At 53.7% G+C, this 27,362-nt stretch overlaps 3 protein-coding genes across 3 annotated transcripts; all 3 read left to right on the forward strand.

Moving 5' to 3' along the window:
- Positions 1-1,690: 1,690 nt before the first annotated feature.
- Timm50 (translocase of inner mitochondrial membrane 50) lies at positions 1,691-7,628 on the forward strand. Its single transcript, XM_051207658.1, has 11 exons — positions 1,691-1,840; positions 2,437-2,587; positions 2,739-2,770; positions 2,948-2,969; positions 4,684-4,742; positions 4,830-4,949; positions 5,245-5,349; positions 5,428-5,526; positions 6,065-6,221; positions 6,497-6,603; positions 7,173-7,628. Exons 1-11 carry the CDS (start codon positions 1,733-1,735, stop codon positions 7,272-7,274), a joined length of 1,062 nt encoding a protein of 353 aa, XP_051063615.1. The 5' UTR covers positions 1,691-1,732; the 3' UTR covers positions 7,275-7,628.
- A 3,666-nt stretch (positions 7,629-11,294) lies between these two features.
- On the forward strand, positions 11,295-20,386 carry Dll3 (delta like canonical Notch ligand 3). The gene is made up of 10 exons (XM_051207697.1): positions 11,295-11,345; positions 11,970-12,086; positions 12,925-13,206; positions 14,264-14,321; positions 15,366-15,608; positions 15,778-15,995; positions 17,725-17,947; positions 19,316-19,898; positions 20,124-20,205; positions 20,314-20,386. Exons 1-10 carry the CDS (start codon positions 11,295-11,297, stop codon positions 20,317-20,319), a joined length of 1,863 nt encoding a protein of 620 aa, XP_051063654.1. The 3' UTR covers positions 20,320-20,386.
- Positions 20,387-23,381: 2,995 nt separating this feature from the next.
- On the forward strand, positions 23,382-26,685 carry Selenov (selenoprotein V). The gene is made up of 6 exons (XM_051207660.1): positions 23,382-23,716; positions 24,029-24,514; positions 26,113-26,137; positions 26,244-26,297; positions 26,405-26,479; positions 26,577-26,685. The coding sequence occupies exons 1-6, from the start codon at positions 23,442-23,444 to the stop codon at positions 26,652-26,654; spliced, it is 993 nt and encodes a 330-aa protein (XP_051063617.1). The 5' UTR covers positions 23,382-23,441; the 3' UTR covers positions 26,655-26,685.
- The last annotated feature ends 677 nt before the right edge of the window (positions 26,686-27,362 follow it).

The raw sequence follows: 27,362 nt of genomic DNA on the forward strand, positions 1-27,362 counted from the left end.
GAATAACTGAAGGCTCTAAATGTACAGCCAAGAGAAAGCAAGAGTATGAAAGAAGTTTCTCACAGGTCTTAGCCCACAGCAAGGAAATAGGCCCCAACCCTGGCACAAATGATTCCAGATGAACAGCCCTGTCTGGGTCACTCCTGGCCAATGGACAGTCTGGGGACTTTCCCTTGAATAAGAACAGGTCATACCTGGGTGATCTCTCAAACATGAGATCATACTTTGTAATCAATCACCTTGTGCCCCATGCATGAATGCTGTTTGCTGTCTTTCTCTATAAAAAGGAGCCTGAACCCTTTGAGGTGTGTGCAGCTTTTCCCGAGATTGCTGACCCCTGAGTGCACTCTGTCAATAAACACCTCTTGCTTGTTGCATCTCCTGGTTTTGTATCTGCATTGCAGGGCTCTCCCACCGGCCCATCAGGACCCCGGAATTAGGGTCCAACAAAAAGAACAACAGCTTGTGAGATTGGTCTGTGGGGAAAGCTACTTATACTCCTATAATGGAAGGAGAGATTTCTGCAAACTGGCTACCCCAACTACACAGGTGGTGCATACCTTTAATCCTAGCACTAGGGGAGTTAGAGGCAGGTGGATCTCTATGAGTTCTAGCCAACCTGGTCTACACAAACCCTGTTTCAAAATAAAACAATTTTTTGTTTGTTTGTTTTTGTTTTCTTTTTTTTGAGACAGGGTTTCCCCGTATTGCTTTGGCGCCTGTCCTGGAACTCGCTCTGTAGACCAGGTTGGCCTCCAACTCACAGAGATCCACCTAAAATAAAACTAATTTTAAACATTCAGATATATCATGAAGACCTGTGTCCCCTACAGCCAGTATGTAAGGCCAACAAGAACTCACTATGTCAAAGCAGTGTCCTAACCACCGCCTTTGGAGACCTTTCCTCCAAGTCAACCATAAGGGAGACAGCCTTGGTTCAAAAGAGCCAGGTTTGATTCCTGGTCCCCCGTGTTGGAAGGAGGGAACTGATTCTTGAAAGTGTCTTACATCCTCCACACCCTGAGGCACGAGGGTGCACACACTCAAACATACGTGCAGTTTAACAGAAAGAACCCCAATCCGTTTCTTTCCTCCCCAGAAATAACATTTCTCTGAATTCCTCTACCCGACTTTGTATTTTTACTATCTTAGTATTTTTTTTAAGTTTAAATGTAAAAACCTGGCTTTTTTCCCCCATTAAAAACAACTTGGGGGAGCATTCATGGTGTCTTCCTGTACCTCAAAATCACTGATGTTTCATTCACTCTCAGTCAGCACGCACTGCTCCTTTGGGTGAGTGAATCCAAGTGAGTGGTGGGCTCTCCAGTCCTTTCTAGAAACTCACGGTAGACGGGGGTAAAAAGTGATCTGAAGAGAAGCCCGATTCAGCCTCCTGATCCACGTGAAAAAAAAGTGAGGTGAGGGCTGCCGGTTCAGCTCGCTTTCCGAGCCTCGGGCCACCTCTGAGGATGAGAGGTGAATGCCTACGTCCGAGCGACTGGAAGGCGGAGGTCCTTCGGGGCCCCGGGGGCGTGGTGCCAGGTGACAGGATTCCCGATTACTGCGCCTGAGGTCAGCTAGAAGCGCACCCAAGGGACTCCGCCCACAGCCTTTTTGTCCCTCTCGCCTTCCCGTCCCCACGCCCGTAGCTCAGCGATCCCATTGGTCGCAGCGCCCGCCTGGGGCGGGAGCGAGCGAGCGGGTGGGCGGGGCCGCGCGGCGTCAGCGCAAGATGGCGGCCTCGGCGGCGCTGTTCTCGCGCTTGCGGAGCGGGCTCCGGGGCGGCGCGCGGGGACTGTGCACGCGGGTGGCGCCGCCGCCTCCTCGCGCCCCAGAGCAGGTGAGCCGCGCCGGGCTCGGCGCCCCGCGTCGGGGGCTGCTCCCTAAGTTTCCCTCGCAGCCCGGCGAGGCCGGAACGCCGCGTCTCAGGGCGCTGACCGGGGCTGGGGAGCGGGGTCCCAGGCTGGCCTCGCGGGCCCTGCAGCCATTCATCGGGGCCGGCGAGCGGGGGAGGCCGGAGCGAGCCAGCCGGCCTGCACCCCGATCCCTTCTCTTCACACCCCTGCGCTCTGGGCCCCGGGTGTCCCGATGTCTTAACTGCTTCTCCTGTCCCTCGTGCGCCCTCTGTCTCTTCTCTCCCTGCCGTCCCTTGCCCCACTCTCCCTGGCTGCAGACCCCGCAGTCCTGTTGGCTTCCAGGGTCTCGGGCAGTCTGGCCCCGTCAGCCCTTGAACCCCTGTGATCGTCTGGACAGTTCAGTTTTGAGCACCAGCCTTGTAACTGAATCCCCTCCAAGGACACACTTTTCCGTTCCAGGGCTCTGTGTATGTCCGCTTCCTGGCCCTTGATCTTCACTCTACCCGGACCAAATTAGAGGTCAGAGAGAGCCTCCTGCTGTTTCTCTCGTACCTGACCTCGCCTCCTTCCCTCCACTCAGGTTGCTGAGATCGCCAGCCGTGGAGGCCCAAAGGCCCAGGGGCCACAGCATCAGCCAGGCTCAGAAGGCCCCAGCTATGCCAAAAAAGTTGCTCTCTGGCTTGCTGGTTTGCTTGGGGCCGGTGGGACTGTCAGCATCGTCTATATCTTTGGTGAGAGACATACGCCTGGCTTGTTGGGCCCCAGATTTCTACTGTGAAACCTCCCCGTTCATTCCCTGGCTAGCCCACCTTCTCTTAAATGTATTGGAATGCCAGCAGACCCGACTCCAGTTTCTCTCATCCGTTTCTGTCTCCCTTGCAGGAAACAACTCTGTGGATGAAAATGGTACCAAGGTGAGGGGCGTCAGACCCAGAGGTGCTGGTGTGGGTTGCTTTTGGTTGGTTCTAGTCTGAAGTGAGACCCCCCCTTCCTCCCTGGGACCTTTGCCTACTCAGCCTGGAGCTCCTCGAGTGGATGGACTGGGTGGGGCCCTCCCTCTGCCATTCCAAACCTTTCCTTTTCTCTCCCAGATCCCTGATGAATTCGACAATGGTGAGTGATTACACAGACTTGGGAGTCCCTGGTGCCCCCTTCTCTGCTGTTTGTTTAGAGCGCTCCCCCTCCCCCGTCTGTGCCCCAACCCCTCCTTTCATGGAGGTGCAACAATTAGATGGCTTGGGGGAGGGACATAACAAAAGCCCCTCGGCCTGGAGCAGATGGTCAGGAACAGATGGGGGCAGGGAGCCTCAGCAGACCCTCCCAGACACAAGGCTTCCTGGGCCTTAGATCTGGGCATCTGCGTCCCTGACCTTTTTTTTTTTTTTTTTTTTTTTTTTTTTTTTTTTTTTAAAGCAATCTTTTATTTATTGTGTTTACAATGCTCTGCTTACATGTCTGCTTCAACACCAGAAGAGGGCACCAGACCCAATTACAGATGGCTGTGAGCCACCATGTGGTTGCTGGGAATTGAACTCAGGACCTTTGGAAGAGTAACCAGTGCTCTTAACCTCTGAGCCATCTCTCCAGCCCCGTCCCTGACCTTTTATGACAACCTTTTGTTTGTTTGTGTTTGTTTGTTTGTTTGTTAGTTTAAAAATCCTGAAGTCCCTACCCCACCCCATGTCTCATTTCTAAAACAATGGCTCTCAGTGTCTGGGCCACCCTTCTCCAAACACACCCCAGGTTCACCAGAGTTTGGTGAGGATCTTCTGATAAATTAGATGGTAGAGTAGCTGTGAATTTTAGCTGACCTCTCCTGAGAGAAAGTGAAGTTGGTGGGTCCAGAAAGCCCCCTGTGTGTATGGAAGGAAGGTGTGTAAACAGCAAGTACAAGCTCTGATTGTTTCACTGGTTTATACCAGGCAGGTGAGTGAGCCTGTTCTTTTAACTGGACAGATTTCAAGTCCCCTGGTGTTTTGGTTTTATTTATTTATTCTTTTTCTTATTTATTTGTTTTTGAGACAGGATTTCTCTATATATTCCTGCCTGTTCTGGAATTCACTATGTAGACCAGGCTAGCCTCAAACTCACAAGAGATCCCCTTGTCTCTGGCTCCCAGGGGCGGGGATTAAAGGTGTGCTCCACCATCCCCTGGTTTAAGCAAATTAATTACTCAAATTGGGCAGGTAGACATGAGAGGTTACAGTGTGTTTTCTGGTTAAACTGGCTTCAACATTGAGACTTTTAAGAGGCAGGCCCATAGACAGAGCTAGATTAGAAATGCCACATTAAGGCATTTCCAAGAAGTCATATGTTCATTTAGCCAAGAGTGTTCACCTTGGCCTCTTCTGTCGACGATGGTTTTTATTAGGACAGTGGGTGCTGAGGTTGGAAGATTGGTGCTAGAAAGGGCTCTCCCACTCATCTGCATCACCGAGACGGGGTTTCCCTGTGTAACAGCCCTGGCTCTCCCAGAATTAGTTGCCTTTACATTAGACACAACAGGGTGTGTGCAGACTCGTTTGGGTCCAGTTAGACTAAGTCTGTGCTTAAAGCTGGGCTTGCTAGTGCATGCCAGTAATCTCAGTACTGGGGAAGTAGAGGCAGGGGGATCAGGGGTTCAAGACAGATCTCAGCCACATGAAGGCTTATCTAAGAAAACAGTAAAACAGGTACCCTTCCTTAACCTTCCCACTCTTGGGAGTTCTATCTACTTTCCCTTAAGAAGTCTATGTTTGTTGTGTAAGTGAAGAAATAGAAAATAAACTGGTCTGTCCGAGAGGTGGGGCAGTAGCTTACTTTGCAACCCTCGTGCCCCGTGTTCCAGATCCAATTTTGGTTCAGCAGTTGCGCCGGACATACAAATATTTCAAAGATTACAGACAGGTGAGTCTGTGTGGGGCGCTGGGCTCAGTCCTCATCCCCCATGCCCAGCTCTGTTTCTAAATGTGAGCAACCTGTCCTGTCCTGCAGATGATCATCGAGCCCACCAGCCCCTGCCTTCTCCCAGACCCTCTGCGAGAGCCCTACTACCAGCCACCCTATACACTGGTCCTGGAGCTCACCGGGGTCCTCCTGCACCCGGAGTGGTCGGTGTGTCCTGCGGAAGGCAGTGGGTTGAGGTCCACTTGGGAAGCTGGGTCGGGAGTGGTGGGGTTCAGCCTGACTCTGCTGTGTGTTCCCCTGCTGCCCTGTGTCCTTTGGTACCTACTTTAGGTTGTCAGACATAGTGCCTTGGCTAGGAGTAGATGTGCCACATGAGCAAGGCCCCGCCGCATGCTCCCAAACCCCCAAGAGCAAACAGAAGCCTGCTCAGGGACCCTCAGGCTAGGTCTTGACCCTTGGGGCTTTCTGGTCTCAACACCCCCTGTCCTCACTGGCTCTGCAGCTGGCCACTGGCTGGAGGTTTAAGAAGCGTCCAGGCATCGAGACCTTGTTCCAACAGCTTGCTCCTCTGTATGAAATCGTCATCTTCACGTCAGAGACTGGCATGGTGAGGCCCTGAGCCGGAGTGACAGGTGGGTGAGCCACGGGCCCGGGGCCCAGCCTCACACTCCCTCCACCCTTGCAGACTGCATTCCCACTCATTGACAGTGTGGATCCCCACGGCTTCATCTCTTATCGGCTGTTCCGGGACGCCACCAGATACATGGAGGGACACCACGTGAAGGTGCCATGTGGGGGTCACGATGCGCCTCTGGGATGGATTTCGGGCTGTCTATACTGCCAAGGGAAAGGGTGTTTGCTTCTGGCTTGGGCGAGGGGCACAGGCTTTGTTTCTGGAGCTGTAAATGGCTTCTAAGAGACTGTGCTTGGGACTGTCGTGGAATCTGTGACATGTCCAGGCCCCTACTAACTGTGTTGTTGGGTTCTCTCCTGTGTCTTGGTGACTTGAGGGTTTATGACATTGCACAGTGGAACTTGGGCTTCGACAAGGGCCTTGTAACCCCTGAGTTGTAGTTGGCCTTAGTTGTAGCCTTCACAGACCTGGGGTAGGCATTGAACCTACCAGAGAGGCCTGGCTTAGGCGTCCATATGACCAGCTCCCCAGTTTCCCAGAAGCCTGAGGTCACCCTCCACACCTTGTATTTGGGAGACTCTGCAAGCCATGACGACCCAAGTGTATGATGCTGTGCCTGTCTGTCTGTCCCCTCTGCGATCAGCAGAGAGGGCACTGATGATCCCTGATCCATAACACCTACTTCCAGGACATTTCGTGTCTGAATCGGGACCCAGCACGAGTAGTAGTCGTGGACTGCAAGAAGGAAGCCTTTCGGCTACAGCCCTACAATGGTGTCGCCCTGCGGCCCTGGGACGGCAACTCAGATGACCGGGTCTTGCTGGACCTGTCTGCCTTCCTCAAGAGTGAGACTGACCTCTGGTGTCTGATCCAGAACCCTTGACCCTGAAGTCAGTGGCAGACACTTGATTCTGCCTTGTCATTAGTGTGGAGGAGTATCCTGGAGTCTTCTGGACTTTTCCAGATGCCCAGACATTCTGCTTAGGGGCTGTTTGGGCGTGTTTGGAGCAGTCCCATCAAAGCGTGGGGCCGCATTGACAGCATCCCAGGGCATGCGACCTTGACCCTGGGCCATGCTGCGGCCTGACTAACCAGCACCCTCTACCTGTTGTGCCTACAGCCATCGCACTGAACCAAGTGGAGGATGTCCGGACTGTGCTGGAGCACTATGCCCTAGAGGATGACCCATTGGAAGCATTCAAACAGCGGCAGAGCCGGCTTGAGCAGGTTAGGCTCTGATCCCCACTCTTCACTTTTGAGGCTTCCAGAAGAAGTAGGTGTCCAGGAGCAGCTGCCTCTGTGTCTGCGGGATGTCTGTGCACTTGAGCACGTGGGGTTCTCACACAGCCTGCCTTGTAGGCTGTTCTAATGATCTTACAGCCCGTGCTAGAAGGGGAGACAGGAAATAGTGCGCGAGATAAGTCCTTCGTGGCCTTGGGTGGCTCTGGGGCCTTTGTGGTGGACTGTGGGTTTAGAGCCAGTCTGTAGGGATGTGTGCGCTTAGCTTCAGTCTGGGAGAGTGCTTCATTGGTTTTGTTTTGAGACGACATCTCACACCTAGTTCAGCCTGGCCTTAACCGCTCAGTCCTCCTGCCTCAGTCTTCTGATGCTGGGTTTCCCACACCTGTCAGTATTGTTTTTCACTGTGCTAGCCCGGCACCCCGGGGCCCTGAGTTGCTCTTGCGAGGGTCTGGATCTTCCCTGTGGACTCGCGTTCTATACTGGGCCTGAGTCTAAAGGAAGGCAGGCTTCTGTGTCGGTGCTGACTCTTGTCTTTTTCTGTTCCCCAACCCCAGGAGGAGCAGCAGCGCCTGGCCGAGCTCTCCAAGTCCAGCAAGCAGGGCCTCTTCCTTGGTTCACTCACCAGCCGCCTGTGGCCTCGCTCCAAGCAGCCCTGATGCTAGGCTTCCTCAGGCCCCAGTCCTCACAGAGCAAGGCTTGGATCACCACGTGTCCAATAAAGCGCATCCCAGATGCCACAATGCCTGTGTCCAGAGAGTCCAGATGGGGCGTTGGGGTGAGGTCCGGGACTCAGGTCATCATCCACAGTGACTGACCACCGCCACCAGGCACAGGGAGGCCTTGCTGGATCCGGGCTCTTGCCAGCCTGAGAGGTTGGGAGCCTGGCTGCTGCTGTGCCATGTCTTCCCACTTACTGTGTAAGCTGCAGAGAAAAGCCTCTCTCTGGCTCTGGATTCCTTGTGTGCTATTTTGGAAATAAAGAGAAGTGTGGCCTCTGGAGAGCCAGAAACGACCCCATCTCAAGGGCTGCTCGGCTTAGCTGCTGCTTGTGGTTCCTTGGGAAGGAGCTCCCGGAGTCCTGGAGCTCTTCATAGGCGTCAGAAGGCGGGATTTATTTATTTATTTTTTCTGAAGACAAGGTCTCTCTGTATAGACCTAGCTGGTGTTGATCTCAGATCTGCCTGCCTCTGCTTCCAAGTGCTGGGATTAAAGGGGTAGGCAACTATGCCCCCTGGTTTTTCTTCTTTTGAAGACTAGTTCTTACTACATAGCTCAGGCTCGCCTGGAGTTCCTAGGCTTAAGCAGATGTCCTGAGTAGCTGGGACTGGAGGTGTGTACCACTGTGTCCTGCTAGAAATCAGGGTTTCAAAAACACACTGGATTTCTCTAGTTTTATTGTTTTTTATTATCTCGGTGGTATTAGGGATGAAATGTACAGCTGATACATGCCAAGCCAGGCACTACGAGCGAGCCCTATCCTGATCTGGATCAATTGTGTGTGTGTGTGTGTGTGTGTGTGTGTGCGTGCGTGTGAGAAGACAACTTGGGAATCGGTTCTACCATATGGGTCTTGGAGATGAACCTGTAGTTGTTACTGAGTGAGAAGTTCTTTTCCCCTGCTGAGCCATTGTTGGTTTTTTTTTTTTTTTCTCTCTCTCTCTCTCTGTCGTGGGATTTTGGTTTGTTGGTTTGAGGCAGCCCCCAGCCATGTGTGTCCACTAGCTTCTGCTTTGAATAGCATAGCTGTGTATGGCACTACCCTTCCCTCTATGCTGCTAGCACCAGGACATTTAAACCGTCTAGAGTGCAGAGTCTAAGCTGCTAACACACACACTGCTTCAGTTTGTAAAAGCAGCGTTATAGTTTAAGCTGGGCCAACACTAGATGCTGCCTGGAGCAGAGCTTGGCGAAGGGACAAAATGGACACTCCAGACAGGAGGAAACTAAGACAGAGGTACCTTGCCTAAGGTTTGTGGCCCCTGCACGAGAACTCTGGTGGGCTGGACATGGCTCAGCAGTCATCTGGCTGCCTAACCAGATGACCAGCACTCACAAGGCAGCTCACAATCCTGGGGGATCCATAAGAACTGTATCACTATATCTGGTGCATTGACAAAGCATCCATATGAAAAAGGACGATCATTGGGGCCAGGCAGCTCAATCAGCAGTCAAGAACACACACTGCTCTTTCAGATGACCCCACTTCAGCTCCCAGCACCATGTTGGGTAGCTCAGAACTGCTTGTCAATTCCAGCTCCAAGGGATTGGATGTACACTTCTGGTCTCCATAGACACCTGTACTCATGTGTCCACTCATACGCAAACACAATGTAAATTTATTTATCTTCTTCCCAAGACAGGGTTTCTCTGTGTAGCTCTGACTGGCCTGGAACCCACTTTGTAGACCAGGCTGTCCTTGAACTCAGAGATCTGCCTGCCTCTGCCTCGCAAGAACTGGGATTAAAGGGGTGGGCCAGAGGAGGACACCAGATCAGTGGATAGATGGTTTCGAGCCACCATGTGGGTGCTGAGAATTGAACTCAGGACCTCTGAAAGAGCAGCCAGTGCCCTTAACAGCTGAGCCATCTCTCCAGCCCTCAAAAAATAAATCTTAAAAGAACTGTTTAGAGATGGAGAAACTGACCTCCAGAGAGGCTAAATAACCAGTCAAGAGATCAAAGGCCTTGGATTTGAACCCAGAACTGGAACTCACATGCTTCAACACCGATAGGGCTGTGATTTCAGCACTTAAGACAGACATGTAGCAAGATGCAAAGAGGATTATAAGTAACACCAAAATTCCCAGCCTGGGGAACTGGGCAGTACAGAGGAGTGTCCCATCACGTCCTGAAAACCCTCCCTTTACTTTTCCTAAGACAGGGCTTCACTGGGCTGGAGAGATGGCTCAGGGCTAGGCTCACAAGCAAAATGTAAGACAGGATACACGGTGTAACTTGCTGGCCTGGAACTTGCTATGTAGACCAAGCTGGGTACCACCTCACAGAGAACAGCCTCCCTCTGCCTCAGAGTGCTTCGAGTAAAGTTGTGTGCCACCACATCTGACTAAGATTCCCTGTTGTAAGGATGTTTTGCATCTGGAGGCTGTGTGTCTAAAGGAGTAGTACTGGGACAGAGTTTGGTGTGACAAACTCTGGGTGGAGTGGGTTGTGGATGGAGGGAACTTGCCCTCCTGCTGGAGTAGGGGCACACTGACTGTCCCACAGTACCCTCTGAGGAGGCCATTGTGTTTGAGGCAGTCTTGCTATGTAGCTCAAACTGGTTCTGACCTCGAGTGGTCTTCCTGCCTCAGCCTCTTGAGTACTGGGATTACAGCCATGTCTCACACACCCTTTTGTAATGGATTTGAAATGTGACTTGAGTCTGTTTCTTGCAGCATAAGGAAGATGTGTTTCCTCCATTGCCCTGGAGATCAGGACTCTGGTACTTGGGGCGCTGCCTGCTTCAGGTGTCTCCCTTGACCTTGGTGCTAACTGGACCCTGTGTCCCTGTCCATTCACAGTGTTGGAAAGAACTGGGCATAGGTGCAGAAGTCCTGAGACAATGCCCATCAGATGGGGCTTGGGAATTTAACCCCAAGCACCCTGTGCTGAAGGACTGCTTTGTTGTGGAAGTCATTTGTGTATAACCAGGTCCCTTCCCCACACCCTGCCACAGGGTCTCCCAGGTCCCACCACTCAGAAGCCCTTGGGCAAGGCCTGAGCATCTTTGTCCTCTGGGAATTCAGTTCCAGTTTCATTGCACTAGTTGGCTTCAGTACTTGCTGGCACCAGCTGGTGGAGATACCCGGAAGACAGCGGTGAATAAGGATGACGGGAGGCACAGCCCCACTGTGCTGCTGTATCTTCCGGGAGACAGAGTACAGGCAACATAAAGATGAAAAGGAGGGCAGGGCATGGGGGCTGGAGATGGCTCAGTGGTTAAGAGCACTGGCTGCTCTTCCAGAGGTCCTGAGTTCAATTCCCAGCAACCACATGGTGGCTCACAACCATCAGTAATAGAATATGGTGGGTATACATGTAGAGCAGTCATGGATAAAAATCTTTAAAAGGGGCAGGGTAAACACACAAGCCTGTAATTCTAGCTACTCAGGAAACAGGCAGGAGGATGGGAGGTTTTAGGCCAGCCTAAGTAACTTAGTCTCAAAATACTGAAGAGCAGCTGGGAGTGTAGCTCAGTCATGGAGTGCTTGCCTAATGGGCATGAGGAATGGTCGATCTTCAGCACAAAAGGAAAGAGAGAGAGAGAAAAAAGGTGAGGAGCAGTGGTTTGGGGTTTTGGAGATGCCATCTTATTATTTTACATTATTATCTGTACAGGAGTAGGGTGGGTAGGCACGTGCAGCACCACCTATGTGGTCAGAGGACAGCATTTGGGATCAATTCTTTGTCATGTGGATCACAGGGATAAAACACAAGTCACAGGCTTGGAGGCAAGCACCCTGGCTAAGCTGCCAAAACAACAGAAGATGCTGTTCTAAATTAGATGGGATAATCTGGAAGGCCCCTTGGGAGAGTATGTGAGAGCGGAGCCTGGAATGAAATGAGAAAGCTCCAGGGATGGCGGAATGTGCAGGCATGGTCAGCCCAGGCCTTTGCAATCGCTGCACACCCTGCATTCTCCCCAGGGGTCCTTCTCATGCTTCAGACCGTAGCGCGATGTCGCCTCTGTTTCACAAGTCCCTTAAAGTCTGCTTCCTGTGTGACACAGTTCGGGAAACACTAACTTGTCTAGTGGTCGAGTTTACAATGCTGGGGACTGGCTGAACCCACAGCCTTGTGAGTGAGGCAAAGCCGGGTGTGGTGGGTTTTTGTGGTAAGTGTTGCATTGTTTTTGACAAAGGCTTCATGGAGACCAGACTGGCCTCTTTCTCCTGATTATCCTGCCTGTGCTCTGCAGTGTTGGGGTTAGGGGCCTGCCCCACCTGCCCACCAATGGCTCTTTCTACTGAATAATTCCTGAGCAGGACTAGAGTTGCTTCCTCTCTACAAGAGAAACGTTGGGTATAGGTGCAACTGTGTCTTCCCTAAGAGTATTCGCTCTGAGTATTAACTTATTGTTTACTGGTGTGTGTGTGTGTGATGGGTTATGATGGGTTTCCTCCATTTAAGCAACTTTGCTCAGCCCCTACCACCAAAACACTATGACCAGAGACTGGGGGCATCTACACCTAAGTGGCTTAATTTGCCTGGATCCAGGAACACTAAGGGGCTCCTGCCTTCCCCACCTCCCCCTTGGGTGTGTGTGGGGGCTACATTCATCTGGGATGGAGAGCCGGCCCCTAGTGTCTGAAGACTCATTTCCTGTCCGTTTGCCCCTCACACCTTCCTGAGCCCAAACGGGAGGCCCAGCTGCGGCCCGAGGGGGAGGGGCGCGTCCGCCCGGCAGATGGCGACATTTACATACAGCTGGGAGGCCCCTCCGAGGCGAGGCTCCTGGCCTGGCGTCTGGTGGGTCTGGTGACGCTAGATTTGGGGTAGAGAGGCTTTGTTTTGAGAAGGGAAACACGCATGTATGCATACATAGGGCCTTCCATAAAGAACCCAGGATCTTCATCGAGTATACTCAGAGCTGCATCCGTGGGCCTCCCAAACACGACTTATGACCTCCTGCGCAGTGGGACAGGACCTCACATAATTACTTACACGATAGAAAGGAATGCTCACAGCCACAAAGTAAAGTCACCTGTACTAAAACTCTCCCACTCGGGAGCACACAGAATCTTGGAATTCTTTACAAACCCTGAATCCTTGTTAACTGTCTACACCCGTTGAGCCACATCACCCCCCCTCCCCAAAACACACAAAGCCAGTTCATCTTCCAGTAGATCTTCCCTGTAACACAGGGCACACACACAGAGAGGTTCAACGCCAGTCACTTTCAGATTGACGCCCGCAGTCCCACTCGGGATGAACCTCGCCAGCCAAATCGCCCACATAGAGTTCCCATGTCCCTTCCCCTACGACCCTCTTTCCCTAGATCCCCAGGAGCCAGGAGGCTGGCTGAGGGGGCGGGGCGTCCCCTGAGATATAAGGCTTTGAGATCCAGCAGCTGTGACTGGAGGCTAGCTCCCATCCTGTCCCCCAAAGCAATGGTTTCCCTGCAGGTGGCTCTGCTTTCCCAGACGCTGATCCTGGTTTTTCTCCTTCCCCAGGTCAGACACAGCGGGATTCAGAAAAGAAGGGACAGATGGGGTCGGGCTAAAACCTAAGGAGGTTTCGTGGGGCAAATGTCTAGATTCCCCCCCCCCCCATGTCCCTTAACCCTGTGTGGTTCTCTCTGTCCCAGGTACTACCGGCCGGTGTCTTCGAGCTGCAGATTCTTTCTTTCGGGCCAGGACCAGGCCCCGGAGCCCCGCGGTCCCCCTGCCACGCCCGAGGCCCTTGCCGCCTCTTCTTCAGGGTCTGCTTGAAGCCGGGGGTCTCCCAGGAGGCCGCCGAGTCCCTGTGCGCCCTGGGCGCAGCGCTGAGCACGCGTGGCCCCGTCTACACAGAGCAGCCTGGAGTTCCTGCCGCTGCCCTGCCGCTGCCCGACGGTCTCGTACGTGTACCCTTCCGCGATGCCTGGCCGGTGAGCTCAGCCCTGACACCCAGACCTCTACCTCCTTCTGTCCCCTAGCTCTCACATGCTCTCGTGTCCCACAGCCTTAACTAGCTCTGGAACCCACGTTCCCAGATCTCTTGGGGACATCTAAAGACTGGGATTCGCATCTCTTTGTGGTTTTGTTTGTTTGGTTATGTATGTATGTGTTTAGTTGGGGGAGGGGGGACACGCATGTGCCACAGCGACATGTGGATATCATAGGACAATTTGCGGGAGTCATAGTTCTGTGGAATCCAGGGATTGAACTCAGGCTTTCAGGCTTTCTGGCAGTGTCTGGAATTATCTTCCCATCCTGTGCTTTGTTTTTAGAGACGGGCCTGGCTGTCTTTGAGCTCACTATGTTCCTGAGTCTGGTCTTAAATTCCCGATTCTCTTGCCTCCACACCCACACCCCATCTCCCAACTAAATTCTGGATTTATAGGCATGCAATCCAGCAGGCTGGATTTTTTTTGGGGGGGGGCTTTGTCTTTATTCTAGATCTCCTTGCACACGGGGGTCCTCCCAAGTGCTTTCTTGGGATTCCCCTAATCTCTCCTATTTTCAACCTCAATTCTTCTGGTTGGGACCTGCCTCGTTAGGTCCCCTCAGAACGCTAGTATCCATCCCTGCACCCTGCAGAGCTTAGAAAGGAGCAGGCCCATAATTGGAATTTAGACAAGTTTTGGGACTTTACTTTTTCTGTACTTAATTTCCTCACCTGTGAGGTGGGTACATCCTGGTACTTTCTTTTTGGGCAGGGTCTTTCTAGGTATCCCAACCTGACCTCTAATTTGAAACCCTCCTACCTCAGCCTCCTGAGTGCTGGACTTACAGGCGTGTGCAAACACAACTCCCACAATGATGTCTTTTGAGGGACTCAATAGGTATCTGGAATGAGGCCAAATGTGGCTGGTTCCTGGGGATGCTCCCTTGCTTAGGCCCAGAACTGGCTTCCAGACTCCACGCTGTGTCCTGGTCCTCACTGAGAGGCTTCTCTGACCACTAGCCTCCATTTTTCCTTCCCTCCCTTCCTCATCCCACCAGGGTACCTTCTCCCTCATCATTGAAACTTGGAGAGAGCAGCCGGGAGAGCGGGCTGGAGGTGAGTGTCTTCAGCCTTTGCTGGGCAGGGGCGATGCGGGGGGGGGGGGGGGGGGCGGATTTCAGGGGGTTCAGGACAGACATGCAGCTGCCTCCAAGGGACTGCTGAGCCTATGATGTCATCATAGCTCCTAGGAGGTGGTGCTGAGTTCTAAACCTATGCTCCAAAATCCATTTATTTTATCTTGCCTTTTATAATGGAGCAGGACTCCCCATAAGCTAGGCATAGCTTAAGCATAGCATAGGCTCTACCCTTGAGCCTTGCCCCTATCCCTCACCGGTAAATTCCACCAGGGGCAGTACTGTGGAGCCATCTCCTCAGCCCTGGCTTTGTATTTGAAACAATGTGTAGTCCAGGCTGGCCTGGAAATTGCCATATAACTGAAGTGGTCTTGAATTTCTGGCCCTCCCCATCTATCTCCCAAACACTAGGATTACAGAGTGCCCCTATGCTGGGCTTGAATTTTAAGTTTTTCTTCTCCTCCTCCTCTTCCTTCTTGAAACAGGGTCTGGGACAATGTAGACAGGCCTTGAACTTGAGGTGTAGCCCAGGCTGTCCTAGAATTCACCATTCTCCTGCCTCAGCCTCCTGAGTGCTGATGTTATTAACATGAATCACGGCTTTGGGCTTGTTTTTTCTCAGCCTTTCTAGATAAGGTCCCCTTATTCATACCAGGGGCTGACCATCCATCTGCCTGACCTTTTGCTCTTGAGGCTTCTGCTGGGATTACAGGCATGAGCAGAAGCCACCACACACCGGGAGACCTTGGGGGAGCGCTATGACCTCCCTCACTACCAGAGACACTGTCCATAGATATTGACGTTACAAGATGTTTAAAGGTCTCTTAATGTTCAAGCATTCTGGCGCAAACACAGGTCTGAGATGACGTGTGACATGCAGGTCCCTGGGTGCATTGGGGAGGGGACAGGCAGGCTTACTATGGAGGGCTTTTATCATTCTCCTCCTGAGGACAAGGAACTCCCAGGGCTAGATAAGGAGTGGTGGGGATGCCCTGAGTCCCAGCGCCCTCCATTCACTCCGCAGGGCCCGCCTGGAACCTGCTAGCACGCGTGGCCGGCCGCAGACGCCTGGCTGCTGGGGGCCCGTGGGCCCGCGACGTACAACGCGCAGGCGCGTGGGAGCTACACTTCTCCTACCGCGCGCGCTGCGAGCCGCCGGCTGTAGGGGCCGCCTGTGTGCGCCTGTGCCGCCCGCGCAGCGCCCCCTCGCGGTGCGGCCCGGGACTGCTCCCCTGCGCGCCTTTCCCAGAAGAGTGCGAAGCCCGGCGTGAGTCCCCTCTACATGGCTCTCTCTCTCCCCTGCCCTTCTTGCTTAAGCGCGGATCCCAGTCCCCTCCCACATCCCATCGTCTCCTTCAGGGAACGGAGGGCCCTGGGTCTCAGCCGGCTCTAGCATTCATATCTTGTTCTCTGTGCTTTTCCTCTGCCTCCCGCAGCCATATGCCGAGAAGGCTGCAGCCCTGAGCATGGCTACTGTGAAGAGCCTGATGAATGCCATTGCCTAGAGGGCTGGACTGGACCGCTCTGCACTGTCCCTGTCTCCACCAGCAGCTGCCTCAGCTCCAGGGTCCCAGGTCCTGCCAGTGCTGGATGCCTTTTACCTGGGCCTGGGCCCTGTGATGGGAACCCATGTACCAATGGGGGCAGCTGTAGTGTCAGTATCTCTTTCTGACCTCATCTGTATTGTGTGTGTGTGTGGGGGGGGGGAGACCAGGCAGCAGTGTCTATCACTCTCCGCTTAAGTTTTGGAGACATGGACTCCCGCTGAGCATAGAGCAGGCAGGTGGGCTGAACGGTCGGGCCAGTTTTCCCTTCACCTCTACCGGGGATTCCAGATGTGCACCACCAAGCCCGCTTTTCGAATGCGTGCTGGGGAATCTAACTTCAGGTGCTCATGTTCTCTAGGCTGGCTTAGAGCTCACTTTGTAGACCTGGCTGGTCTTGAACTCACAGAGCTCTATCTAGGCTTCATGAGCACTGGGTTCAAAGGAGTGTGCTACCACGCCTGGCAAATCCACCCCATACCGATTTCTTTGAGATAGGTTCTAGCTGTGTAACCCTGACAAGCACTTTGAATAACTCAGGCTGGTCCAGAACTTCTAATTTTCCTGCCTCAGCCACCTTGAGTGCTAGGATTACGCATGTCTGGCCTAATTAGGACTTTTTACAGAGCACCCCCTCTCTGGGATCTGTAACATTGTAACCGCAGCCAGGTAGCAGCTATCTGGGAAGACTTCCTGGAGGTGTCCTGGCTGCATCTCAGACCTTGAAGTAGGATTAGGGTATGGGAATGGCATTGAAGAGCAAAAAGTAAGTGGGCAGTGTCGCAACGTGTGTAAGTGGCAATAACGGAGTCCCGTGGGGCCACTGTGAGTTGAAGGTTGGGGTCGGGGCGCATAGGAAGGGTGGTGGCATCAGTATCAGGCAATGCTTCCTGAGGACTGGGCTGGGCCAACAGGAGCCAAGTAGAGGGGGCAGGATTGGAAAGAGGCATGGAGAGAGCAGAGGAGCAGAGCTACAGAGCTGGGAAGGAAATGCTGGAAGATTAGAATCCGGTGAGCGGGCTTTCTGATGCTGACCTTAAGGATGAGACACACACAGAGAGAGGGGCGGGGAGGAGGGGGGAGCTTAATGAGCCTTCATTGCTGGAGATGCAACCGCTGTAGTGGTACAAGCCCCTGCTAGAATTTACCAGGGAAGGGCTGGGGGCATGCATGGATCAGCAGAGGAGGGCCTGCCTAGAATTCTCCAATAAGGAGCTGGGGGTGTGGCTCAGAGATAGTGCACTTGCCCAGAGTCCACCACTGATGTTTGGGGTCTTAGCTCAGGAATCCAGTACTTTCTTAACATTTGAGAGGCCCAGGGTTCAATCCCTAACACACAAAGGAGTTTTGTGGGGGGTTAGGACTGTAGCTCGGTGGTTGATTACTTGTTTTGTACATGAAGGGTGCCGAGTTTGGTCTTCAAGTAGGGGGTAAGAAAGAAACCTTCCTAGGGGTGGCATGGTGGCTGACTCTTGTAGTCCCAGCACTCGGAACCCTGAGGATCCTGAGTTCCAGGCCATTCTGAGCTCCAAGCGGAGACTCTGTCTTTTAAAATTGTTTTCATGAGGGAAGTGAGCATAGAGCTGGTGTGTGTGTGTGTGTGTGTGTGTGTGTGTGTGGGTGGGCAGGACAGGTGGGTGCCATATGGAAGGCACAGGCGTGGTGGGGACGGTTTTCTGGGCGTCCACGTGCAGAAACAACAGCATGGAGTAGATCGAAGGGCATGCGGGCTACACTCCTGGGGAAGCCCTGTACCCTGGGACGTGGGGCTGGACAAAGAGAAGGAAGGGATTTGGCTCCAAGGAGCCTCCTGCCCAAAGCCAACCTGTCTCTGTTCAGGAAACCTCCGGCTCGTTTGAGTGCACCTGTCCCCGGGGATTTTATGGGCTTCGATGTGAGGTGAGCGGGGTGACGTGTGCTGATGGACCCTGCTTCAACGGCGGCTTGTGTGTTGGTGGCGAGGAGCCCGACTCTGCCTATGTCTGTCATTGCCCACCTGGTTTCCAAGGCTCCAACTGTGAGAAGAGGGTGGACCGGTGTAGCCTGCAGCCATGTCAGAATGGTGAGGTGGGCAAGCAGAGTGGCCAGGGGTGGGGGAGGGTTACAGAGCTGGGGGGGAGAGATGGGAGTCGGGTCTCTGAGGGCCCCGGGTGGGACTCCTACCTCTATGTCCTGTGTGGCCCTACGTCCTGGGGGCATGACCTCTTCCCTCTCTGCCTAGTCCATTCTATGAGACAGGCAGAATAACCATCTCATAGGCATTTGTTGAGAACTGTCTGCCTGTCAGGCCTTGATTTACGCATTGAGGGTGTAGTAGAGAGGGAGCCCCAAATCCCTGCTGATTTGGAGCTGACCGTGCTCAGTGTGTTGTGGATCAGGAGGGAGGCCAGTGTGGTCAGAACAGAGGTCAGGCGTGGACCCGGCCGACCCTGGGCACTTGCTGGGAAGGTACTCGCTCTTGGTTTTTCCTTGAGATGGAGTTACAGGAAGAGTCTGACCAGGGCAGGGAGAACCCTGATTTGACACAGGTATGGTTAGATGAGGCCACACTGGGCATATTGGCCCATACCTATAAATCCTGCACTCTAGAAGGCAGAGGCAGAGGATCAGGAGTTCAAGGTCATTATGGGCTATACAATAAGCTTCAGGCCAGCCTGGGCTTCATGGCCATCTCAAAATACCCCAAACCAACCAAAGGGTTGAACGAGGCCGTGGACGCAAAGAGTCTAGTAGATGGGTGATGCCGAAATACTGTTCGCACTTGAGCATGGTTGTATAGTTAATTCTAGCACTCCGGAGGCAGAGGCCAGAGGATCGTAAGTTTGAAGCTAGCCTGGACTAATATTGAGCTCATGTCTCAAACATGAAACCAAACCAAACCATTGTTTGGAATGAGCAGCCGGAGGGACAGTCCTAGACTGTGCCCTTCGCAAGTTCCTGCAGATGCCTTATCTCAGGGGCCCCTCGTTGTTTGCTCCCTCAGAACTCAGAGGCATGGGGCTGTGATGAGGGCACAGGGCATAGGGCTGAACCGCAGGAAAAGTGAGGGTGCTTCCCGGAAGAGAGGGCCTATGGGAGAGAGAGAGAGAGAGAGACACAGAGAGAGAGACAGAGAGAGAGCTGGAGGAAAAGGTATTGGTAGAGGGGAGAAAAGGAAGGAGGAAGAAAGGACGAGGCAGAAATAGTCACGGACAACCTTGCTTGATGGCCTGCACTTGTAGCCCGGGATTTGGGAGGAGGATGCTGGAGGACCCCATGTTCAAGGCTACCTACATACGGAGACCTGTTCAAAATTTCAGAAGCATGGGCGAGGGCCAGCTGACTCAAAGACGGGGCTCTTGGGATGCAATTTTAAAGTCAGGCGGGCGGAGGAGCCACGGGGGTAGGGAGGGGACCGGGGAGTGCTGATGCTGACCCCGCTTCCCCGCAGGCGGCCTCTGCCTGGACCTGGGTCACGCCCTGCGCTGCCGCTGTCGCGCGGGCTTCGCCGGGCCGCGCTGCGAGCGCCACCTGGACGACTGCGCAGGCCGCGCCTGTGCCAACGGCGGCACGTGCGTGGAGGGCGGCGGCGGCGTGCGGCGCTGCTCGTGCGCGCTGGGCTTCGGCGGGCGCGACTGTCGGGAGCGCGCCGACCCCTGCGCCTCTCGCCCCTGCGCGCACGGAGGCCGCTGCTACGCCCACTTCTCCGGCCTCGTCTGCGCCTGCGCGCCCGGCTACATGGGCGTGAGATGCGAGTTCGCGGTGCACCCCGACGGCGCGGACGCGGTGCCCGCGGCCCCGCGGAGCCTGAGGCAGGCCGACCCGCAGCGCTTCCTTCTGCCTCCCGCTTTGGGGCTGCTGGCGGCTGCGGGCTTGGCCGGCGCCGCACTCTTGCTTGTCCACGTGCGCCGCCGAGGGCCCGGCCGGGATACCGGGACTCGCTTGATGTCTGGGGCCCGGGAGCCTTCGGTCCACACGCTCCCGGATGCACTCAACAATCTGAGGATACAGGACGGTGCTGGGGATGGCCCCAGGTGAGGGTGGCGCACTTTGTCACTATGGCCAGTGTGATTGGCCTAATTCCTCGATGCATCTTTCTTAGTGCATCTTATCCCGATGTTCTAGGCTTCCTCTGATGGGGTTATTGCACGGTTCCCCTCTTTGATGGGTGTGGAAAAACAAAACAAACAAACAAACAAACAAAAAACCCCGGAATATTCATGGGGTCTGAATCATCCCTGCTTTCTCTCCTCCCACAGTTCGGCTGACTGGAGTCACTCTGAAGACGGAGACTCCCGATCCATTTATGTCATACCGGCCCCTTCCATTTATGCTCGAGAGGTAGTTGAGTCCCAGGTTCTCGTGCTCCAGGCCTTGGGCATCAGGCTCTGAGGCAGCCCCTAATCCCATCCCTCCTCTAATGCTTCTTTCCCATCTCGTGTTTTCCAGGCATAACCCTTCCCCTTCTCTGTCCTCGCCTGGAGTTGGAGCCCGAATGTTTTCCTTTGCTTTGTGGTACGCGGTCTCTGCTCCCCACGCTGACTGGACGCTGCTGGGAAGTGTGCTGTTGGAAGCTGTACATAATGTTTATTTATAACCTAATTTTTCTCATCTCCCAAGAGACATCTATAAAGGCTCTTATTTTGATCAATTACTTCAGGCCGAGAACTTTCTTTTTGCTGTTGGAATTAAGGAGGAGCTCTGTCTTGTAGGGAGAATAATAGACATTTTTTTGTTTTTGTTTCTTGTTTTGGTTTTCTCCAGACAGGGTCTGTCTGTGTAGCCACTGGCTGTCCTGGAACTCACTCTGTAGACCAGGCTGGCTGCCCTCGAACTCGGAGATCAACCTGCCTCTGCCTCCCAAGTACTGGGGTTAAAGTCAAGTGACACCATGCTGGGATTTTTTTTTTTTTTTTAAATTGAGACAAGATGCTATGGCTTGGAACTTATTATGCAAACCAGCTGTTCTCAATATGTGGGTCCAAACTCCCTTAGGGGTCAAATGACCCTTTCACAGGGTCACACATCAGACACCCTGCATATCAGATATTTACATTATGATTCATAACAGCATCAAAATTATAGTTGTGAAGTTAAAATGAAATAGTGTTATGGTTGGGGGTCACCACAACATGAGGAGCTGCACTAAAGGGTCACTGCACTAGAAAGGCTGAGGACCACTGAATCGTAAACCAAGCTAGCATCAAATTTGCCACAACTTTCTGGCTTCTGCTTCTTCATGTTGGGAATTACAGGCATGCACCACTCCCTGGGCCAGGCTTGATCCTTTGATAGAAGAGGCCATTAAAATTTGGCTCATGGCTATGGCAGCACAGGAGAAAGATAGATTAAAATCAGCCAAGGGAGTCTGGTATGGTGTCACAGGCGGGCTGTAATCCCAATACCTGGGAGGCAGTGGCAGATGAGTCTCTTTGTTTTCAAGGCCAGCATGAGGATTCTAAGTTCAAGGCCAGCCTAGGTTATATAGCAAGGCTATTTCTCAAAGACAACAGAAAGCAAACCAAGACAAAAATAAATTTAAAACAGCCAAGTAGAAGTCGGGCATGGGCCAGGGGCCATCTAAGTTTTTTTAGCACAAACATCTGGGTGTCCTCGATGGTGGAGACGCAGATTGCAGTGACTTCTCCTGGCAACAATATGTGATAGTGGACAAGGGATGCTGCACATCAAGAGGCACTCATGCATTCAGAAGCCCAGTTTCCATGGCATCTTGGTCAGGCAGACATAGTTAATCACCCTCCCAAGGCTGAGCTATCATCCCTATTATCGCCATGGACACACACACACACACACACACTTATCAGGAAGTATGCTGCCTGTCGTAGAAATACTGCCCAAAAGCTAAGGGCGAGACTGGAATCCCACAGGGTATCAGGGTCATACCCATCCTGAGTTTTTTTATATGTACCTGAGAGTGATTTTGAACTTTTTTTGTTTTTTTGAGACAGGGTTTCTCTGTGTAGCTTTGGAGCCTGTCCTGGAACTTGCTCCATAGACCAGGCTGGCTTCAAACTCACAGAGATCCTCCAGTCTCCGCCTCCCAAGTGCTCCCAAGTGGCGTGTTGCTGCCACCACCTGGAAGTCAACTTGAACTTTTGGCCCACCTGCCTCTATCTCCTGAGTGCTGGGACTACTACAGTTCTGTGTCCTCACGATCTGTTCTAGGGCTTGACCCCCAGGCGTTGTGAGTGCTATGAAAACTCTACTAAGTGGCCACATCCCCTAAATCACCCTGTGAGTCCCGTGGCCTCAGAGTGAAGTCTGTCTGGCTTACATGGTTCCAACCCTTGTCACCTCTGGTTCTTGCCTACACTCCAGGTCCCAAATGTAACCCCTTACTTGGTGCAAGCTGTTGTAGAATATTAGTTTAGGATGTGCTACATTCCTTTGTGCTGTGGAACATTTGCATAATGATGCAAAGATGAGCTGCATTCTTTTATGTTGCATTTGTACTCCGTGAAGCTGTGTTACTTTGCCTGCCTAAGACACCTGATCGGTCTAATAAAGAGCAGACTGGCAGGAGAGAGAAGAAGGCCTGGCAGGCAGAGAGAATAAATAGAACTCTAGAGAAGAGGGAGCCAAGAAAAAAGGAGAGAACACGGGGGGGGGGGGCAGCTAGCCAGCCACACAGTCAGCCACGGGGTAAGAAGGAAGGAGAGATATAAAAAAGTAAAAAGCCCAGAGGCAACACATAGTTGAAGAGAGACGGGATGATTTAAGTTAGAAAAGCTGGCTAGAAACAAGTCAAGCTAAGGCCTGGCATTCATAGGTAAGAATAAGTTTCTGGGTATTTATTTGAGAGCTGGGTGCTGGGTCCCCAACGAGTAGAGCAAAACAAAACAAAACCAGCTACAGCAAGTTTCCCACTTTTACCTCACCAACTCAGGTCCCACAACAAGGTCTTCCTGTTCTAGTTGCTGGGCTACAGCATGAAAACAGGTCCTCATCTTGTCAGCCTTCAGGGACCCTTCTCAGAGTGGTGAAACCACAGGCTGCCGGCACCCACAATTTGGTCTGAGAGTCGCTGCAGCTTCTGGTTGTGTGTAAATTCCATCATTTGTGTGGGGCTATTTTTTTTCCTCGGGATCTTGTATCTGTATCCTATTCTCAGAGGTTCTCTGCAGAACCCGTGCTTCCTCCCTGGGATCCTATGGGTCCTGGTTTCCTCCTCCCCTGCTCTGCTGGCTTCAGGCTGTCACTATTTGATAGTGAGTGTGGTCTCCTACTATTGGCTGGAAGCAGGGCAGGCAGAGATGCTCCGCGCTCGGAATCCCCAGCGCAAAGGGCGCATTGGAAACTCCGGGAAGCATGTGCTTCCTGTGCAAGGTGGTGGGGACAGTGTGGGGGAGGGATCTGTTCAGAGAGATCTGAGAGCTGCACCGCCTCCTCCAGGAACCGAGCCCTGTGATCTCCGCCTTACTGGAACTCGGTGTGTAACGGTGCCTGCTTGGGGTCGCTTCCGTTTTAGAACTCTGGGGTGCGAATGCGCTCCTCGCTCAAGGAGCAGGGCTAGGTGGGACGCTCAGCCTGGGGTACCTGGGTCTCACCTGGTCACCATGAGTAACCAGGCGCGGACCCCCGCTCCCTCCCCAGCCGGGGCAAACACACCGTCCCGGACACCAACTCCCATCCGAACCGCGACCCCAGTCAGAGCCTCGAACCCGGCTCTGGTCCGAACTTCCACCCGGATCCCGGTCTCGACCGCGGCCCACAATCAAACTCCGGTCCGAACCTCAGCCCCGGTCCGGGGTCCCGCCCGGGTCCTGACCCCTCCTCCAATCCGGTTCCCAACCCCAGCTCCAACCCCAATCCCAGCCCCAACCCCAGCCCCAATCCCAACCCCAGCCCCAATCCCAACCCCAGCCCCAATCCCAACCCCAGCCCCAATCCCAACCCCAACCCCAGCCCCAATCCCAACCCCAGCCCCAATCCCAACCCCAGCCCCAATCCCAACCCCAATCCCAGCCCCAATCCTAACCCCAACCCCAACCCCAGCCCCAACTTCTGCTCCATCCCCAACTCCTGCTCCAGCCCGGTCCCCAGCACCGGTGCGAACCCCAGCACTGGTGCGAACTCCAGCACCGGTGCGGTCCCCAGCACTAGTGCGAACTCCAGCACCGGTGCGGTCCCCAGCACTGGTGCGAACCCCAGCACCGGTGCGGTCCCCAGCACCGGTGCGGTCCCCAGCACCAGTTTGGACTCCGAAACTAGCACGGGAGTCCTTGCCGAACTCGGCCTCACCCGTGGCTCAGCCCTCTTCTTCCAGGCGTGCTAGCTCTCTCTCCAAGGATCCTATGCAGGAACCCTCGACCTACAGCCTAGCAGAGGCCATCCAGGGTCCCCTTCCGGTGCTCACTGCCACGGCTTCCAAGACACTGGACTCCGTCCGGGACTGCACTCCTCAGTTAGACGCCTTGGCTTCCGATGACATGGCATCCAGTACATTGGGTCCCACTCCGGACCCCATCCCCGAACTACAGTTCTTGGACACTCAGCTGAAGGAGGCGTCTGCTCTGAATCAGCTCCCCACACTTTCCCCATCACCCAGCCTCATCTCCACCAAGGAGGTCCCCTCGACCAGCGAGAACTTCCCAACGGTCAACAGAATTTTGATTCGTGTGACATACTGGTGAGGGCCCCCCACCTACCGGTGAAGCCGAAGCCGGGTGGGTGGGGGCTCAGGGGTGTGCCGGCCCAGGTGCGCCCTAAGCAGGGAGGCAGACCCGCGGAGTTCTGACTCCCACTTGTCTGGGTTAGAAAACGATGTTCAGTTCCCCACCCTGGCTCCCACAGACCCCCTGTGATTTCTGACTGTGATCTTCATTCAGTCATTCATTCACTCCATTTGCATGTTTACTGTCTTTGAGCTTCATTCATTGTCTCCTATTCCTTCAAACATCTGTACGAACAACTGAGATGTGGTCACTCGCTTTTTAACCGTTCATCGATGGGCATTTACCATCCTGGCAGCCAGACTAAAGTCATTGATCTCATGAGTCCCGCCTCTCAACTTCCTGCGTGCATCGACTCTTACTCATCATCCATTCCTATGATTGGCAGTAGCACTGCACTGATTGGCTGACCTCCATTCATTGACCTCCATCCATTCAATATTTGTGTGCTTGCTGGCTCTAAACTGCATTCTCATCCATCCATCCATCCGTCCATCCGATTCATCTATTGACTCCTATGACTGGGGATCCCCATTCCCCCCTTCACTGCACTCTGAGGGTCCTGAGTGGTCCTGGAAATGGTCTGCTGAACCGCCTCACTTGCTTTGGCTGCTGAGCAGCTGAGAAACAAGAGCTGGAGAGCCTGGATGCAGCTCTCAGGGGCGGCCTCAGGCTTAAGCGTGACCCGGGACGGGGTTGAGTAGGACTGGGTCAGGGCTGTCTTCCCCATGCCTCTCCTGCTCCGGAAGACTCCGTGTCTCTTCCTTCCTCTGGCTCCGCCAGGCCCTTTCTATCGGCTCATTCTGACTTCTCCTGTCCCATGATGTCTTTTTCTCCTCTCGTCAAGCTTGGTTCCCTGCACTCTCCCATCTCTCCTGGTTCCTCCTCCTCCTCTTCCTCCTCTTCATCTTCTTAGACAGGGGTTTCTCTGTGTAGCCCTGCCTGATTGTCCTGGAACTCACCACGTAGCCCAGGCTGGCCTTGGACCCAGAGATCCTCCCACTTCTGCCTCCCAAGTGTTCGGATTAAAGTATACACTACCACATCTGGCTCAACAGCTGCTTTTTAAAAAAGCTCATCAGGTGGACACCAGGCACTGAGCATTGAACACGACAGAGATTCCTATCCTGTGAGGCTGCAGTGCTAGTGTGTAGGGCAGGCACTAGGCCATAGCTAGGATGCACAGGAAGACGTGGGAGGGTCGAGGCCTCACTGAGGAGGCGACGGGAAGGAATGAAGAAGAGCTACGCACATCCCGGGGGAGGAATATTGTGCAGCTACCTGCGGTACCAAGGCCCTAGGCGGCACAGCTCAGTATGGGCTCTGCTGGAAGGGTTCTGTAGCTGGACAAGGTGGGGACAAGGGATGAAGGATGGGGACAGTTTTGTAGCCACTTGAGGACTAGGAGAGGGTGGTGGCTTTTCCCCCCTGAGATGGTACCTTGGGTGGGTGGGGTGCGCCAAGCAGGGCAGGGCGGGGGTCTGACTCAGGCCCATTGCCACTATGATGTCTCCCCTTATCTCTCTCCACCTCTCCCCGTTCCCTCTGCTTCCAGTGGCCTCTGAAGCTATGGCCTTCGGGTGAGTCGTTTCTTCTCCAGAGTTTAACGGAGCCTGTGATGCGAGGACTGGAAGGGGTCCCTGTTTCCTCTCCTGTGACCCCATGACCCCATCTTTTCCCTCTCAGTACATTCTTCTGAAAAAGACCCTGGAACATCAATTCCCGAACCTTCTGGAGTTTGTAAGTGTCCCGGTACCCTGGGGAGAAGGGGTGGTCAGGGTTCCCAGACCCCTGAGGGTTTGGAAGAGCTCTCCCAGCCTCCTCCACCCACGACATTCCCTTGTCAGGAGGAGGAAAGAGCTTCCCAGATAACAGGGGAGTTTGAAGTGTTTGTGGACGGGAAGCTGGTCCATTCCAAGAAGGTGATTCTGGACAAGAGGGCTGGAAGGGATCAGAAGGTAGGGTTGGGGGTACTGGAAGGATGGAATCATGTCTGGACTCTTTCTCCTCCGTACCCAGAAAGGTGATGGGTTTGTGGATGAGTCCGGTTTGAAGAAACTTATGGGCATCATCGATGAGGAGATCAAGAAAAGGTAGCAGCAAAAACAAGGTTGGAGACGAGCGTGGCCACCGGACGGCCAGGGGCGGGAGTGAAGGTGAGCGGACAGTAGCAGCAGGGGAACACCCAGACCCCCTGCAGCTCAGCCCACCTCCCCTTAAAATCACAACTTCACATTGGGGGTGCACATGCGCGTCAAGGCACACATGTGGAAGTCGGAGGACAACTTGTGCGAGTCTCTTCCTCCACAGTGTGGCTTCTGGGGATTGAACTCAGGTCACTAAAGTTGGCAACAAGCATCTTTACTCAGTGAACATTATTGCCAGACCCCCCCAGCCCCCCTTTGAGAGGGTCTTTAGCCCGGGCAGTTCAGGCTGCCCTTGACCTCCCAGCCATCTTCTTGCCTCAACCTCTTAAGTGTTGGGATTATACACTCAGCACTTTTTGGAGACAGGGTATCACGTAGCTCAAGATGGCCTCAAATCTCCCAGTTGCTGGGGCTTACAGGCGTGCCCACCATTCCCAGTTCATTAGGCTGGGGAGTGAAGTCAGAGCCTCATGCTGGCCAAACAAGCATTCTGCCAGCTGAACCACATCCTCACCCCCTCTTTGCCTCCTGCCTCCCTGCAGTGCCTGGGATTGGCCTGGGCCTCACACCTGTGAGGTCGAGGCGATCGAGCGCTGTACACAGAGCTGCAGCCATAGTCCTTCCCCCCTTTCTTATTTCGAGGTCGGTTCCTCCTTAA

The sequence above is a fragment of the Phodopus roborovskii genome, unplaced genomic scaffold (genome assembly GCF_943737965.1).
Source record: "Phodopus roborovskii unplaced genomic scaffold, PHOROB, whole genome shotgun sequence".
Classification (NCBI taxonomy): domain Eukaryota; kingdom Metazoa; phylum Chordata; class Mammalia; order Rodentia; family Cricetidae; genus Phodopus; species Phodopus roborovskii.

Bases quoted from the DNA above. Each gene is read 5' to 3' on its own strand.
- Timm50 (XM_051207658.1), top strand. From the start codon at position 1,733: ATGGCGGCCTCGGCGGCGCTGTTCTCGCGCTTGCGGAGCGGGCTCCGG. The intron at 5,350-5,427 runs GTGAGGCCCTGA...CCACCCTTGCAG, and splicing joins TCACGTCAGAGACTGGCATG to ACTGCATTCCCACTCATTGA. The intron at 5,527-6,064 runs GTGCCATGTGGG...ACCTACTTCCAG, and splicing joins TGGAGGGACACCACGTGAAG to GACATTTCGTGTCTGAATCG.
- Dll3 (XM_051207697.1), top strand. From the start codon at position 11,295: ATGTCGCCTCTGTTTCACAAGTCCCTTAAAGTCTGCTTCCTGTGTGAC. The intron at 15,996-17,724 runs GTCAGTATCTCT...GTCTCTGTTCAG, and splicing joins CCAATGGGGGCAGCTGTAGT to GAAACCTCCGGCTCGTTTGA. The intron at 19,899-20,123 runs GTGAGGGTGGCG...CTCCTCCCACAG, and splicing joins GGTGCTGGGGATGGCCCCAG to TTCGGCTGACTGGAGTCACT.